Source organism: Protopterus annectens, chromosome 9.part0 (genome assembly GCF_019279795.1).
Source record: "Protopterus annectens isolate FY-2018-M chromosome 9.part0, PAN1.0, whole genome shotgun sequence".
NCBI lineage: Eukaryota > Metazoa > Chordata > Ceratodontiformes > Protopteridae > Protopterus > Protopterus annectens.
The window spans coordinates 368,564,829-368,582,643 of NC_056743.1; the positions used below are offsets into that span (position 1 = coordinate 368,564,829).

General features: G+C 46.5%; 1 protein-coding gene across 1 annotated transcript in view; it reads left to right on the forward strand.

Annotated features, from left to right (window-relative positions):
• Positions 1-17,815, forward strand: part of XPO7 (exportin 7) — a 4,001,819-nt gene that overhangs the window by 2,708,282 nt on the left and 1,275,722 nt on the right. The window contains exon 20 of the mRNA XM_044082110.1: positions 6,980-7,087. Within this exon, the coding sequence (XP_043938045.1) occupies positions 6,980-7,087 (108 nt within the window). The remainder of the gene's footprint in view (positions 1-6,979; positions 7,088-17,815) is intronic.

Genomic DNA, 17,815 nt, shown 5'->3' on the forward strand with positions numbered 1-17,815 from the left:
GCTGCAGTTTGAAACAGTTTGCGTACTCTTCTTTTTGAATTACTTGCTTTTTATTACTTGTGATACCTGTCATTGAAAATTTGCATGATGATGGCTGTTATCCATAGCATCTCTGTGCTTTATACAGTGTGTTCTGAAAAAGCCTTACTTTTTCCTTCCTGAGAGTAAGGTTTTCCTAGCAAGCAGATCCAAAAGTTTGTACTGGATGTTATACAAAACTTGACAGTATTATGATCCTAGAACTGCCAGTGTCAGTCTTTAGGTTCATAGGTAAGTACTAGGATAGCTGTCCTTGTAGACTATTTTAAGCCTAACAAACTTCCCTTAGTGAGAAATTAACCCATGTTCCTCTTGTCTGTGAGGTAACCCCTGAGCATTATGCTAACCCATGCTAAATAAACAGTTGTTTGTCACTTCTAGTTCAGAGCAGAAAAAGAATGAATAGGCTGCCAATTTTGTTATCCATTGCATTATATTTTACTGTAGAAAAGTAGAGCTAGAATTTTATTTTGTTTTTCACTCTTTCAGAAGGGTAGTAATATATGATCTGGAGTAGGGACTTCATTTGTCAGCAACCTGTGGGTCTTGGATCCGATATCGGATCTGAGCCGGCAACTTGTAGCATAGCTATGGATCCGAGCTCCTAGCTCCTCCCCTCACCCATAATCCCCTGCCAACCTCCTATGACCTCAGATCTAGTTTGCCGCGCTTGAGTGTGTAGCTGGATTTTAGAGCGTTTTCTTACCAGATAAGTGAATTTTTTCAATTTTTCTCAACCTTTGTAATTGTAAATTGTGTGAGTGGTTAGTTTTCCTATCTAGTTTAATTTTTTTGGTTTTTACCCTCCCCTCGCTGGTCGTTAGAGTGTGTCTGTGTGTGTTTGTGGCCTGGTGTGCTTGTGTAGTGTACTTTAGTTTTGGGTATGGCAGAGGCCCCAAAACCTATTTTTTCTAAATGCACCGAGTGTGGCCATAAGCTATCTCCGGCTGATGGCCACACTCGGTGTGTTCGGTGCCTTGGGGTTGAACACCTCTCTCCAGGATGTACCATTTGTGCAGCGTTCAACCCCAGGGCACTGAAAGAGCGGAGGTCGAAGCTTGTCCTGGCGGGTCTTTTGCCTCTGGATTCGGCTTCGGCCTCCGCTCCTCACGTGGCACCTCCTCAGCCTGTGGTGGTAGCCACTCCTGCCCCCCTTCCCCCGGCCGGGATTCAAACTCTCACTAAAGTGCCAGAGGACAGGGAGGCCAGGAGGGAGAAACGGAGGGAGAAGCACCACAAGCGGCAGGCCGAGGCCTCCACTTCGGCCCCCCCTGGCTAAGCAGGCTTCTCCCTCCACGGCTTCCAGGTCTCCTCCTCCTCAGCTCCGATCTCCTTGCTTCTCCCCGGGACCCGAGGAGGAGGAGACCCGATCTCCGTCGAGGTCATCGAGGCGGCAATCCAGGCCTGCCTCGGTGGCCTCTTCGAGATCTACATACAGCCTGTCAGATGCAGACTTGGACCGAATGATGCGAAGGTTCATCCAGGCCCAGCTGCAGATGGGAGTGCTCTTGCCTCCCCCCCCCCCCTTCGGGGGGGAGCTCGACCCCTTTCTTTGCTCAGATTGCTCCTTTTCTGACCCGCTTCCCGGGTTCGGAGCATTCGGAGCCGGGCAGCGTCGGAGCCGGGGGTGGGTCGGCGCCGACAGTACTGGGTACTTCGGATCCGACCCTGCCCTCGAGTTTGTCGGTTCCATCATCGGATCTGACCTCTCGGGGCTGTGGGCTGAGCTTTGGATCCGATGGTTTCAGTGTGCCTTCGGCTCCGTCCTGGTCGGAGCACACTGGCCCCTCGGATCCGACAGTCTCGGCACCAGCTCCGATCCCTTCATCGGATCCGAGTGGGAGTCGGCTTTTGGAGCCCAGGGAGAGTGGCTCCTCCTCGGCCTTCGATGCAGTGGAGAGGGCTCTGTCGAGAGCATCCAGACCCCCGGCCCTTGCCTCGGCTCCACCCTGCACTCCCTCTCTGCTGAGTCAGGCTTCCATCACCCGGCCACAGGGACAGCCTGCTTTGATGTCCCAGGTTGTTCCATTGGAACAAGATATTGCTGGCGAGACTTCCTCGGACAGCCCCCCCGAGGAAGTGCCTCGCAAGCACAAGTGTAAGAGGAGGCACGTGGACTCCCCTGAGTCCTTAACAGAGGACACTGACTTGGATGAAGGGGAAGGCTCCCCAAGGTCACCCCCGGAGGATGTCTCCTTTGGAGACATCATGGAAATGCTTAGGATCAGAGGTGGGTGGTCTGCCCCCAAGGCTTCCTCTGACGAGTCCGTGTTCCTGGAGGCATTCGAAGCAGGCCCGTCTACCTTTTGGGTGTCCCCTCCGGCCGACCCCCTGGTGGACCTTATTACCACCAGGGCGTGGAAGGAGCCGGACACTGTGGAGCCAGTACCTAAATGTCTGGACAGGATACTGAGCCCACCCGCAGACCGGTCCCACTGGAGCAAGGGTCCCCCCATAGATGCCATGTTGACGGCGGCAGCCACGAAGAGGGAACTAGCTCAGGAGAGCCCCTCGGTCCATCCACCGAGCAAGGAGTCCCGCTCAATGGATCGCCTTGGGAAGCGGGTTTTTAGTTCAGCGACCTTCTCGGTAAGGTGTCTGAACTATATGGCACATGTCATCAGGATGCAGCGGGATCTTATCAAAGAATACGCTGCTTCCCCCCCTGAGTCTATGTCGGCGGAGGACAAGCAGTTGTACTCCACTCGAATGGCCACTCTAAGGTCTATCTCCAATACCTCTATGCAGCTTTTGTCCCACGCTACTGAGGGAGCCGCTAGAGCTAGCGGAGCGGGCCTAGTCATGAGACGCCAGGCCTGGCTCCGGCATTGTGACTTCGCGGAGCCCTTTAAGGCGTCCTTTGCGAACGCCCCTTTTGATGGTTCTGCCTTGTTTGGCAAGACCGTTCGCAAAACACTAGTCCAGAGCGAGAAGGACGGGAAGACGTCTGCCGTCGGAGTCCGCTTCTTTGCTCCCCAGAGGTCCTTCTCGAAGAACCAGAAGGGACAGAAGAAGATGTGGTTCTGGAAATCGCAACATTCCCAACCTGCTCCGGACAACCAGTCCTTCCATGGCAGAGGAGGACAGGGAGGATGCCGCCCTAGGGGCAGAGGGGCCCCGAAGAACTTTGGGTCCAGAGAATCCTTCTCTGACCGGCCCACACAGCAGCCCTGAAGGGTTGCCCGACTGCTCTGCTCTGCTCTGGAGGCAGTCGGGGGGCGTTTCTCGAGGCATCTGGCGGCATGGGAGTCCATCACATCAGACCGCTGGGTGCTTCGTATCATATCCAGAGGCTACAAAATTCCACTGTATCATGTCCCCAAACTCAGGAGCCTCCCCGATGTTCCACCTGATCAGAGGGAGGCTGCAGCCGCAGAAATCCAGCAGCTGTTAGAAAAAAAGAGCCATCCAACCCGTCCCCCAAGACCAGCTCGGATTAGGGTTCTACTCCAGGTTCTTTCTGGTGCCAAAAAAGACGGGGGATTTGAGACCAATTCTAGATCTTTCCCTCTTGAACCTGTCGGTAACCAAGGAAAAATTCCGAATGGTCACTCTTCAATCCATTCTCCCCCTCTTACAGGAGAACGATTGGATGTGCTCTATAGACCTCAAGGATGCGTACTACCACATTGTAATGGACAGACGATCCAGGAGGATTCTCTGCGTCTGGCTGGGAGCCAGTCATTATCAGTTCAGGGTCCTTCCCTTTGGCTTCACCACAGCCCCCAGGGTGTTCACCAAAGTTTTAGCAGTGATAGCGGCCCACCTGAGACTCCAGGGAATGCAGGTCTTTCCGTACCTGGACGACTGGCTTCTAACCACCCCAACAAGGCATCTACTCTTCTCAGCCAGAGATTACTTTCTCCGCCTAGCCCCCCAGTTAGGCATCACAATCAATGCGGACAAATCTTCCCTTGCTCCGACACAAGTCATAGAGTTTATAGGGGCCAGATTAGATACCAGGGATCTACGAGTCTTCCTGACTTCGGAACGACTACAGAATCTGAGATGTCATGTGCGGGCCATCCTACAATCGGAAGCTCCACCGGCGGAATTGGTCCTGAGGGCACTGGGCTCCATGGCGGCTGCAATAATGCTTCTTCCATGTGCTCGCCTAAATATGAGGGTACTGCAGTGGACCCTTCAAGTGCAGTGGTCCTTCCAATCTCTTCCTCTCTGCCACCCTATCTGTATCAGCAAGGTTTGCAGGAGGGCCCTGTTATGGTGGCTCCAATCCCCGGACCTCCATATAGGCCGGCCCTTCTGCACTCCTCCCCCTCTCGCCACGGTGACCACGGACGTCTCTTGCCTCGAGTGGGGGGGGGCATTACACAGGCAGGGCAGTCCAAGGCACGTGGAACGACACAGAGACCTCCTTGCACATCAACGTTCTGGAGATGAGAGCGGTGCTGTTGGCGTTGCAGGCACTTCAGAATCTCCTCCCCGTAGGAACGATTGCAATTCAGTCAGACAACATGTCTGTTGTTTGGCACATCAACAAACAGGGGGGAACCAGATCTTACCCCTTATGCCGAGATGCCATGAGAGTGTGGGAATGGGCGATTTCCACCAACCGCTTTCTGATCGCAACGCATATTCCGGGGTGGGCCAACATTCTGGCGGACAGACTGAGCCGCACCATTCTTTCCCCTTACGATTGGTCTCTCAACCCACTAGTAGCGAAGCAGATATGCGCAAAATGGGGGCAACCCTGCTGCGATCTCTTTGCCTCTCCCTCAAATACGAAATGCGACAGCTTCTTCGCTCTGATTCCCCCACCAGGGGAAGCTCCGAGAGACGCTCTGGTGCATGTTTGGCCGCTTGGTCTACTCTATGCCTATCCTCTTTTACCCCTGATGCTAAAGCTCTTCCAGAAAGCCTCGCGGTTGGGGAGCAGAATGATCCTCATTGCCCCATTCTGGCCTCGGCAAACTTGGTTCTCTTACCTGTGATCTCATCTAGTGAATCCTCCTTGGATTCTGGATCCCACTCCGGATCTAATCTCCCATCCATCAGAAATTCAGACCCAGAATCTGGTCAACCTGAAGCTGACAGCTTGGTTGCTCCAGTTCCACTCTTAGGACTCCCGGCATCTCTTCACCAGTCAAAGCAATCCTGGTGGCAGCACATAAGCCTTCCACCAGGAAAATATACCGCAGTAAATGGAGACACTTTTCCGTCTGGGCGGGACATCATAATCTGGATCCCTTCACTGCCCCTCTACCGTCCGTTCTGGATTTTCTAACCGGACTCTTTCAGCAAGGAGCTAGTTGTTCGACAGTCAAGGTACAGTTGGCAGCCATCTCCCATTACCATGTGGGACATGAGACAGGTCCTTTGATGTCAGCTAAATTGTGCAAAACATTTCTCAAGGGCACCTTTCTACTCAGGCCCCCTATCAAAGAAGCCGTACCCCCTTGGGATCTTTCTCTAGTCCTTCAAGCCTTGACCACTTCTCCCTTTGAACCAGCCGCATCGGTCGATCTCAAATATTTGTCCTGAAAAACAGCATTCCTGGTAGCCATCACTTCAGCCAAGAGAGTTTCGGAACTCCAAGCCCTTTCCGTAAAGCCTCCTTACTTGGTCTTCCATCCGGACAGTGTGTACCTCAGGACCAATCCCTCCTTTCTTCCTAAGGTGGCATCTGAAATCAATATCAATCAGTCCATCAACTTACCGGTTTTCTTCCCCAAGTATCAAAATAAAAGAGAGTACAAGCTGCATTCATTGGATGTACACAGGCAGCTGCGTTTCTACATTCATAGGACAGCTGGTCACAGACAATCTGATCAGCTGTTTGTCGTCTTTGCCAAATTCAATTTAGGTAAAGCCGTTTCAAAGGTCACCTTGTCACGTTGGATTTCTCAATGTATTCTTCTGGCTTACCAAGCTTCCGGGAGGCCCGCACCTGAGGGAGTCCGTGCACATTCCACTCGCTCCATCTCTACTTCTGCTGCCTTTAAATCTAGAGTGCCATTGGATGATATTTGTTCGGCAGCTACTTGGGCCTCATCTCATACTTTTATCAACCACTACAAACTGGATGTAATTTCTAGAGGGAGAGCATCCTTTGGCTCCGCAGTGCTCCGGAACATCCTTCCATGATGGCCGCCCAAGATTCAGGTAGCTGGGGACTCTGTCCCACAGGTTGCTGACAAATGAAGTCCCTACTCCAGATTAAGAAGTTATGTACTCACCATAACGTTCCATCTGAGTAGGTGGCTTCATTTGTTTGCAACCATCCCCCCCTCCTTCCCCCTAGCCTTCAGAACTTGGTCCTGTTATATTGTTCTATATGTTATGCTTGTTGGAACACCTTTTCAGGTATCCATAGAGGGACAAACTTGATCTGAGGTCATAGGAGGTTGGCAGGGGATTATGGGTGAGGGGAGGAGCTAGGAGCTCGGATCCATAGCTATGCTACAAGTTGCCGGCTGGGATCCGATATCGGATCCAAGACCCACAGGTTGCAGACAAATGAAGCCACCTACTCAGATGGAACGTTATGGTGAGTACATAACTTCTTATTTTAATTTTTCTTGGATTTCAATGCATAACTGCTTTGTAGATGCATATTTGCAAATAAGGTTTGAGCCAGTGTCCTATCCAGCCTAATGCAGTAGAGTTGGGGTGGGGTTAAAGAACTTCATATTCAGAATGCTGACAGTGGTAAGTAGTTGCAGTTTCCATTGTCTGTTAATGGAGATTACTCTGTTTACAGCCCTAGCAGGTAGGCTGTAAAATAATCTCTAATGCAGGAGGTGATTTTATGATAGGCTTAAGGTGGTCTGTAGGCTCTTACCTTTGAGCTGCTGTAGTATGCATGAGATAAATGTGTTGAATCCTCCCCAAAATTTCATTCCTGTGGGGCAGAAATGCACCTTACAAAGCTGTATGGATGTTAAATTTGTCTTAAATTTCCTTAACTGTTTGCTTGTAGTTACCCTTCCTACCTGCCAATATTACAGCGAGCCGTTGAATTGTGGTATCATGATCCAGCTTGTACTACACCTGTCCTCAAGCTAATGGCTGAACTGGTTCACAACAGGTAATATAAATCAGACGGCTTAATCAGAGTAATATGTAGGATCAGTGAATTTATAATTTGTTGTCTTGTTTTTAAAGCAGAATATATCCTTGTCTTTTTCCTCCAATCATCTGTACATGTCATAATGTATGCTGCAAAACTTAATAGGGAAAGACTTAAGCTGCTGCTATTTTGTTAATGTGGTTTATTTTTGTTGCTTAGAAACTAAGTGCTTACAGTGTGTATTTGGTAACTTCATTTACATTAGTATGTCTGATCAGATGGGCCTTCGTAGACAGATTTTGGCAGTTTTTATAATGTTTTTGGGGTGAGTGAATGCAGGGGATGAGCTCACTCGCAGAACAATACAGGTGGCAGCAAGGTGATGCTACATATGCTGATTTCCCACGTATGTTGTGGAGCTGAGGACTTTATAGGAATGTAGTGTATATTTCATAGCATAACTAGAAAACCACACAACAAAACAGGAACAGAAGAATTACACTGGTCAAAATCCAACAGCAAGAGAGAACCACACTGAATTAGCGTGACAAAACTTTAATCTATGCTTGCGTCTGGGACAGACTCAAACAGACTTCATCAGAATTACCAACATTACCAAACCACTAAATTTAAATACAAAAATGAACCATTCAAAACCCATCTTCAATTAATAATTTTTAAATGTATATATTTTAAACTTGTACTACTTCAGACATGTATTTTAAGAATTTGTTCCTTTATTTTATTGTTCATTTGATTTAAATGGGTGTTGATTGTGTCTTAATTTAAGATGGGTTTTGATTGGTTCATTTTTGTATTTAAACTTGGTGGTTTAGAGTTAAAACTTAGAGGTAAGAGAGTATAATAATGGGGATTGCAATACTGTTGGTGTGGTTTACCTTACCTTTTGTAACTTTTGTCATGCGTATTACACAGGAAAAACAGTACGTTTATTGAAAAAAGAATTTGAACATGACTATGACATTAACAACTTTAACAGCAACAATGCACTGATTAAGCAGAAAACACAATGTTGTGAAAATAAAAAAAATCTTTTTTTCATTTTGGAAAAGGTCCCTGTCACCCCAGTGGGTGGCCTTTAGGAGTATAAATTAGAATGCAGAGAACTTTTATGGAAGATTAGACTTGATGCCAGTACACCACCTGAATTGAACAATGACATTGCTTTAAACAGTGTGTTAAAACTAAGAGCTGCCAAGCTGTGAAATATTAAATTATATTTTTATCATATTTTGGAAAAATTTTAGTTAATGATTTAAATAAGTGTATTTATGATGGTATATGTATTCAGTGGATTTATATATTGCAGATGTGTTTGTTTTATTTAACAGTGGTTGTGTTTAATGAGTGGCTGCATGACTGTTTCTGTTTCAAACAGAGTATTTAAATGATTGGTGAAACAGCAATGATCGTTCTAATGAAGTCCATGGGATGTATACAGATGAAAGCACTTAACGTGTATTAAGTTATCTGCTTGTGCGTTAACTTTTACTAAAGTGGAACATTTTGTCGAAGGAGACATCCAGGTCTGAATGTCTTTATTCTGGTGTAGGAACTATGCTAAGCCTGTATTTCTTGGGTTACTAATTCTTTTATGTATGGCTACACTTCCTAATTTGTTTGGTTGCTGTGTTGAAAGAATGCAGAAAGTTAATTCGAGCAGCAACATTATGTTTCTTTCCTTATTCATAATTGTTGTTCAGTCCATCACTGAATGAAATGGTTGTAATAAAAAAAAATAATAAAATGCACTTTAGAGCATATAAAAAGCTATGGCTTCTTGAACAAGCTGAAGAATAAGGCAGATGTGAGAAAAAGGAATAAAAATGATTACCGTGGGGAGCCCGGAATGGGAGGGGCAGGAGGGAGGAATGGAGGATGTGTGTGTGGGAGGTCATGGATCCCTTTGTCTGGTGCACTGTTTCACCTAAGGCAAGCTCTCTAGGGTTGTTCTGTCATCTTTGTAACTAAATTCCAGTCATTCTCGAAGCATTCCTGTGAAATGGGCCAACGTAGTGTGATGTACTGAGCATTGTAGCCACACTACAGTGTGCGTGCACTGGGTGCTGCAGCTACAGTACAGTCTGTGTGCTCTAGGAGTTGAAGCTACAGTACAGTCTACACGCACTGGGAGTTGCAGTTACAGTACAATCTACATGCTGTGGGAGTTGCAGCTACAGTAGAGTCTATGTGCTCTGGGAGTTGCAGCTACAGTACATTCTACATGCTCTGGGCATTGCAGCTACAGTACACTCTGCCCACACTGGACGTTGCAGATGTTCTTCGTGTTTCACTGTTGCAGTCATTACACTTGGGTAATCTGCTGGCAGGTTGCCCTTAGTCGGCCTAAATTTCAAAGTCTTGGGTCCTGCGTCAGTTGCTGTCTCCTCTTTCATGACGTCAGGTCGTCAGGGGTATAAAGCAAGCAGCCAATGCCATTTTCTTTAGTCTTTCTTGCCGTGCGGTGCCCGAAGCAGAAGCATTTCGCAAGTGCCGGTCGGCCGACTCCTGAAATTTTTGAGTTTCAGAACTGAAGTCTTCACTAAAGCTAACAGTCTGTGCGCACTGCAGCTGCAGTACAGTCTGCATGTTCTGAGCATTGCAGCCACAGTACAGTCTGCGCGCTCTGGGCATTGCAGCTACAGTACAGTCTGCGCGCACTGGGAATTGCATTTACAGTACAGTCTGCACACACTGCAGTTACAGTACAATCTGCATGCTCTGAGCATTGCAGTTACAGTACAGTCTGCGCGCACTGGGTGTTGCAGCTACAGTGCAGTCTGCACGCACTGGGCATTGCAGCTACAGTACAGTCTGCAAGCAACAGTCTGCATGCAGTGGGCATTGCAGCTACAGTACAGTCTGCATGCACTGGGCATTGGAGCTACAGTACAGTCTGCGCACACTGGGTGTTGCAGCTACAGTGCAGTCTCCTCGCTTGGGCGTTGGAGCTACAGTACAGTCTGCACAAACTGTGCATTTCAGCTACAGCATGGTTTGTGCATACTACTCCTAAAGGTCTGCAGCAAGAACTAAAATGTTGCTTAGGAAGGCTGGCAGCGACCAACTGATAATTTATTGAAGTGTCTGGGAGTCTCAGCCCTACAAATAACATGCTTCATTGTCTGGACCTCCACCAGCAGTTGAGATCCCATTTGGACACTTAAAACAATAGGAAATTCGACCAAGTTTGTGCCCATCTGTAGAGCTGAGCTTTGGAAAACAGTTTCCAAGTTTACTTTGTCCACATGGCTTTTCGATGGTAAATCTTTTGTTTGTAATGTGAAAGGTTTACCCCTTCCTAGCAAACCAAAGTTGCACTCTGCTAGAGTAGTATCTACTTCAACTACTTTTTTTGGGTGTGCTTCTTTAGATATTTGTGCAGCATGTGACTGGTCTAACATTTATGAACTAAGCATTCAGTGCAGGTGTAGGACTTCTTTGGTTCCACCATTTTGTGGAATATTTTCTCCAGATACCACCCATTCTCTCTGGTTGAGGACTGTGTACCACAAGTTGAGGATACAGAAAAGGCAGCCTGAGGTAATGAAAGTTATGTATTTGCTGTAATGCTAGTTCCTTGTTGACTTCTTCCTTATACTTCAACCATCCCTCTTCCAAATTGTCACTGGTATTTGTGACTCCTAGTGAACTTTGTGGGCCAGTCTGAATTCTGTTTTGGATACCCTTTTTGGACTAATCCTCAGCTTTTTGTTAATGGAGACCCTGTATTTCACTTCAGGTACAGCAGGACAAGCTATATGTGAGGAGATTAGATGTGAAGAGTATTATGTTCAGAGCTTAAAATTCTGAAGTATTTGCTTCTAATCTGATTGGATCCGATAACTCATGATGGATAGAAGATGACAACATGGATTTATCAATACGGTAAGTACATAACTTTCATTTTTATAATGTTCTATAACTAGATTTTGTTATTGGAAAATGAAAGTCAACTTCAGGTACAGGTGTTCTGTGCAAGGTTTCTGGAACAACCCCCCACCCACCCAAAACAAAAAAAAGGACAGTCCAACAAGTCGGAATTAATATTGTAGAGATCCTGTGACCCCCCCTGGGCAATCCTTTCCCCTTCCACAATGTCTGCATCTCTGTTTTTCTCTCTGACAGCAGATGGTTTCGGGCAAATGGGTTATGAAAAAATCATTCATCAAGGTTACAGATGTCAGTGGGAGGAACTCGCTCCTTTTCAGGGAATAATTTCTCATCCATCAGACCAAACTCTCTTATTTGCCCCTGTCCTTCCAACTCATGCTGTTCTAGGGAGTGATAGAACTAGTTGCTCCTTTCCAGGTTTGGAAAGGTGTTTATTCAAGATGTTTTTAGTGCCAGAGAAAGAAAATGCTTGGAGACCGGTTCTGGATGTTTCTTTCCTAAACCTGTTTGTGATAGTGGCCAAGTTTAGAATGATGTCACTTGACAACCTGTTTCCTCGTCTTCCTCATTTAAGCTTTCTGGTAACAGTAGATGTAAAAGATGATTGTAATCAAAATCCCTTTCATCCCGTTGTTTTCTTAAGGATGTTCTTCGTCTTCCATTGCTGCAGTCCTGACTATTGGGTATAGTCCGCGTCCAGTCGGCCCGAATACCAGAGTATAAGGCTGACGTCGGTCAGGGCGCATTAGACTGACGTCAGTACGTCAGGGTACTAATGCGCATGACCGACGTCATATCCTCAGTCTTTTTTGCCGCATGGTCCGATGCAGAAGCAGTTTTGCGAGTGCAGGTTGGCGTTCTGAAATATTTCCAAAACCGGAGTTTCAGACCGAAACAGAGTTGGCTAAGTACCCCGTTGGGGAACATTTTGGTTTTTTCTTGCCTCAGTATTTTACCGGATGTCAGAAAAAGTGAATAACTGTATTTCTTGTGGGAAACAGATACCTCATAGGGATTATCATACCTTGTGTATACCTTGTTTAGGGCCTGAGCACGACGTTGTTGGTTGCCGCTCTTGTGCTAGGTTTAACAAACGCACTATTAAGAGGAGGTTAGACTGTGCCAGGTTAGTGTTTGGGAAGCGTTGCAATTATAAAATGCCGTCGGATGCTCCGACGCCCGCTTCCTCCAAGAAGCGCAAGGATAAAACAGTGAAGCCTAGGGTTGATGAACCGGCAGTCCCGGACGTCGGTTCTTTAGAAGGCTCAGTGGAGCCGGAGGTTTTGCCAGGAGTTTCCATGGAGTCCCAGGCTGAAACTATACTATTACAGGATGTGTCCTCTCAGGAGGTAGGCCAGGCTGAGGGGGCTTCTCAGGTGACTGTTCTTCCCTCTCTTCCCAAGGTAGTTAGAGCCTCTCCTTCTGTTGCCAAAACTTCTTTGAGAGGTAGGCCTAGTTCAGCTTCAGTGGGGGCTTCTCCTAGCATTTCGGGTTCTGTACCTAAGAAACATATGCTTAAAATGGCAGAGGATTTGATTACTATGATTAGAGGTTCTATGCCCCGCCTGATAAGAGGCCTAGGGTGGAACCGAGTTTGATAGTTTTGAACAGTGTTCAGAGGCTTCAGAATCTTCTGTGGAAGATATGCAGGAGTATCCTACTTATTCTGATTCTGATGTGGATGATACCACTCCTACAGCTTCTCCGCCTGAGGATTTTTCATTTTCAGAGACTCTGCATTCCATGAGGGAGCACTTTAAATGGGAAGGCCAGGATTACTCTGATTCCAGGAAAAGGCTTAGGGAATTCTTGTTTTTACCCCAGCATAGGCCTTTAGCTATTCCTCCTGTGTTGAATGTGGTGGAAGATGTTTTTGCAGAGGCTTCCCTGAACCCTGACTCTTTGCCTCCTGCTCCTGTTAAGCCTGATAGGTATTATAGGGTGCCCGAAGCTCATAAATATTTGTTTAAGAGTCCTAGGGCGGACCCAGAAACAATTTCTCAAGGGCCTAAAGGTGTTAAGGCTTCTGTGGTTAAAAATCCTGTTCCCACTGATAAAGAGGCAAGGGCTTTGGATAGGTGGGGAAAGAAAGTGTATACTTCTTCCACTCTAGCCATGAGAGCATTGAATTGTCAGTTTCACATGCTAAAATATCAGAATTATCTCCTTTCACAATTGAAATCTAAGGTGGATGCTTTGGCGGAAGGTATTGAGTGTAAAGAGTTGCTGGATTTGGTTCATGTGTCTGAACAAGTGGGTAAGCATTCTTTGCAATGTGGTTTTGATGCTGTACAGGCCTCCTCGAGGGTGGCTGCTACCAGTTCTGTTCTTCGCAGGCATGCCTGGTTGAAGGATCAGAATTTGGCTGAGCATGTTAAGACAAGGATTTTGGATGCTCCTTTACAGTCTGATGTGTTGTTTGGATCGCCTGTGGAAGCAGTTTTAAAGAAAATGGAGGACAAAGCTAAGTCTATGCAAACTGTTAAAGATATTTTGCAGGTGCAGCCACCAAAGTTTAGTAGAAATTGGCCTGCTAAGGGGTGGACATATCCTGCTTATGATTCCCAGTCTAGGGGTAGGTCTAGACGTGGTAGGGGCAGGGCTCAAGGTTCTTTTAGGCCTAGACAAGGGAGTTCACCTGCTCAGACTTCTGGTGAGGGCAGGGGTCAGTCCTTTCGTAAACAGACCCAATGACCTGTCTTTTCAGCTGCCAGCAGATTCCCGTCTGGCAGCTCCTTTGGGAGGAAGACTGTCTCTTTTCAAAGAAAATTGGGATTTAATTACTCAAGACAAATGGGTGCTGGATATCATTCACCACGGTTACAGATTTTATTTCCATACAATGCCCCCTTTCAAAGGCATGCCACACGTTCCTCCTCCACAAAGAAAGGAGGCTTACAAGCAAGTTTCTCAGTTACTTCAGATAGGGGCCATTCAGCCAGTCCCTGTATCAGAAAGGGGCCTAGGATTTTATTCTCGCCTGTTCCTTGTACCAAAGAAGGGGAACACGTGGAGACCAATTTTGGATTTATCTCTCCTCAACACGTTTTTGGACATTCCCAAGTTCAAGATGTTGACGTTACAACAGCTTTTACCTCTGCTGGGCAAAAATCACTGGATGGTAACTTTAGATCTCAAGGAAGCTTACCTTCATGTGCCTATAAGGCTAAGTTGCAGGGAGTATCTGCGGTTTCGAGCTGGAAATTCTCATTATCAGTTCTCTGCATTGCCCTTTGGCTTATCTACAGCGCCCAGAGTATTCACAAAGGTTCTGGCTCCAGTGATAGCTTACTTCAGGCTTCAAGGAATTCAAATCTATCCTTACTTGGACGACTGCCTGATTCTGGCTCAAGAAAAGGAAGACCTTCTACAGCATCTGGAATATGTTATAGCAGTGCTAAGATGCCTAGGGTATTCTGTGAACGAAATAAAGTCCAGTCTAGTACCCTCTCAGGACATGTGCTTTCTGGGTGTGAGACTGAATACAGCAGCCCAGATGGCCTTTTTAACCCCGGACAAACAAAAGAGTCTGTCACTTTACTTCCATCAACTATCTCATCAGTCCGTGCTGACTGCAAGGACAGTCCTTCAAGCATTAGGGTTCATGGCATCTTGTATTCTGGTGCTTCCCAATGCCAAACTGCATATGAGGAAGCTACAGTGGTATCTCAAAATGTATGGACACAGCACTGCCAGGATTTGGACACTGTCATTCAAATAATACCTTGCCTTCAAAAAGAATTCTTGTGGTGGGCTCAGGAATGTCACCTAAACAAGGGACTCTCTGTGACCCGGCCAGAGGCAAGTCAGATCTTAACGACAGATGCCTCGGACCTTGCTTGCGGCGCTCATCTAAATGGAAAGTGGATACAAGACAAGTGGCCTGCCAGACTACAGCATCTACATATCAACATGAAGGAGATGTTAGCAGTCCAGTTTGCATTAATGGCTTTCAGGGAGTTACTTCTTCCAGGGCAGGTGTTGATTCTAACAGACAACACAACTGTCATGTGGTACATCAACAAGCAAGGGGAACACATTCTTATCCTCTATGCAGGCAAGCAATGATTTTATGGGAGACTGCGCTAAGCTTGCAACTAACTCTTCAGGCAAGGTTTCTGCCAGGAGCACAGAACTCCTTAGCAGATGTGTTAAGCAGACAAATCATGGATCCCCACGAGTGGAAACTGGATCTTCATGTATTTCAGAAACTGACAGTGTCATGGGGAACTCCAGACATAGATCTGTTCGCTTCTCCACTGAACCACCAGCTGCCAAAGTATTGCACAAAGGGGTTTCATCACACAGCTTGGAAAGTGGATGCTCTGTCTTTCAGTTGGAAAAACCTTCATGTGTATGCCTTTCCACCTCTGCCTCTTCTTCCAAAGGTACTATTAAAGGTCAGACAAGACAGGCCAAGGATGATTTTGATAGCTCCAGATTGGCCTCGGCAGCACTGGTACCCACTACTACGGAGTCTGGTACAGAAGCCTCCATGGCCTTTACCTCTGATTCCTCATCTGTTATCTCAGAAGGACGGTCATCTGCTCAATGTCAAGCTTCATTCTCTTCATCTAACAGCCTGGCATATTCTGTGTTGAAACACAACAGGTCTCAACTTCCTCAACAAGTTTTAAATGTGATTATGGAAGCTAGAAGACCTAGTACAAGGAGAGTGTACGCAGAAAAATGGAAGAGATTTTTATTTTGGAGTACAGCAAAGAATTTGGAGATTTCTGAGCCTAATTTGAGTGTGGCTCTTCAATATCTTACTGAGTTATTGGACAAAGGTTTGTCCTTCTCTTCCATTAAGATTCATGCTGCAGCAATTTCAGCTCACTATGATTGTGACCCACCTTTGTTTTCGCATCCTTTGTTCAAGCAGTTTCTTAGAGGGGCAAAGAATATAAGACCCCACGTAGAGCTCCTACTCCTGCTTGGGATCTCAATTTTGTGTTGGAAAAACTTACTCTACAACCTTTTGAGCCTGCAGCTACTGCTGAATTGAAATACTTGTCATGGAAGACTGCTTTTCTGTTGGCTATTACTTCTGCAAGAAGGGTGTCTGAGTTGCAGGCCCTTATGGCAGTAGAGCCCTTTTGATTTTCCATAAGGATAGGGTATCATTACGTACTAATCCTTCCTTTATGCCTAAGGTGGTTTCTAGTGTGGCTTTAAACCAAACTATTCATTTGCCTACGTTTTATGCAGACCCTCAAAATAAAGGGGAAAAGATTTTGCACACTTTAGATGTACACAGGCAATTGCGTTATTATTTAAGCAGAACTAAGGATTTTAGGCAGTCCCAGCAGTTGTTTGTTTCTTTTGCTTTGAGTTCACAGGGCAAGCCTGTGTCAAAACAAACTATTTCTAGGTGGATTGGCTTTTGCATTGCATTTTGTTATTCCCATCATGGCAAGGAGATTCCAGCTGGGATTAGGCCTCATTCCACTAGGGCTACTGCCACTTCAACAGCATTTCTAAGGGGGGTGGCAACTAAGGATATTTTGGAAGCAGCTACTTGGAGTTCAGTGCATACTTTCTCTAAGCATTATCACCTTCCTATCTACTCTAAGTCTAGGGCTGGTTTTGCCACAGCTGTTTTGCAAGGCATGTTGTCAGCTCCTACTTCTTTATGATTTGCCAGCCTCCCTTACCTCTGCTTTGGGATTCTACCCAATAGTCAGGACTGCAGCAATGGAAGACGAAGAACATAGTACAGTTTTGTACCTACCATAAATGTAGATGTTCGAGGATTCCATTGCTGCAGTCCAATTTACCCTCCCTCCTTCCCCTCTGTATTTGGGGGTGGTTGTGTAGGTGAGTTTACATGCTTATATTTTTGTATATATTGTTGTATATATTGTACATGTTTTTGGTGCAGGTTTTTTGGGACTTGTCTTTTTAAGGTCTTCTGACATCTGGGGCAAGAAAAGACTGAGGATATGACGTCGGTCATGCGCATTAGTACCCTGACGTACTGACGTCAGTCTAATGCGCCCTGACCGACGTCAGCCTTATACTCTGGTATTCGGGCCGACTGGACGCGGACTATACCCAATAGTCAGGACTGCAGCAATGGAATCCTCGAACATCTACATTTATGGTAGGTACAAAACTGTACTTTTTGTGTGCATGGATCACATTATCTATCAGATGTTCTTCGTGTTTCTCTGTTGCAGTCATCACCTGTGGGTTATCCTTGGTGTGGTAGCCCTTGGCCGGCCTGAATACCAGAGTCAAAGTTTTTCTACGTCGGCTGCTGTCGCTTGCTGCCTGACGTCAGGTTGTCAGTGCTGTAAAGGAAGGCAGCCGACACCATTACATCAGTCTTTCCTCTGTAGCTGGTACTGTGCCCTCTTTAACGCGAGGACCATTTGTCGTAGAGCTCTTATTGTAGCCAGGTATTTTTGTCTTCCATCTTCGCATTCTGAAATGGCATCTGTCAGCCAGCAATCTGTAGACATTCTGAAAAATCGTAAGAATAAAGATATAGACAAGACCACACAAGGCTAAGCCTTCCGACAACTCTGTCGCTAAGAAGGTTGTCAGTTCTCCGTAATTCATTGAGGTGCTTTCACACTGCCCCTGATGCCTGATTCAATACCTTCGCAGGCCTCTACTGAGACCCTTTCGGAGTCCAGTATGCTGCAGAAATAATCTTCTTCTTCTGAGCCTTTGGTTGCCTTTGCCTTGGTTGGGTCTGGAGCCATGATGCAGGCACCGGCTTCCGAGGAGGTTTTACGCACTACCGAATCTAGACAAAAAAATGATGTGTTCTCCTCTGACTACCATTTCTCTCAGACCGATGGAGGTCTCGACTCTTAGGCC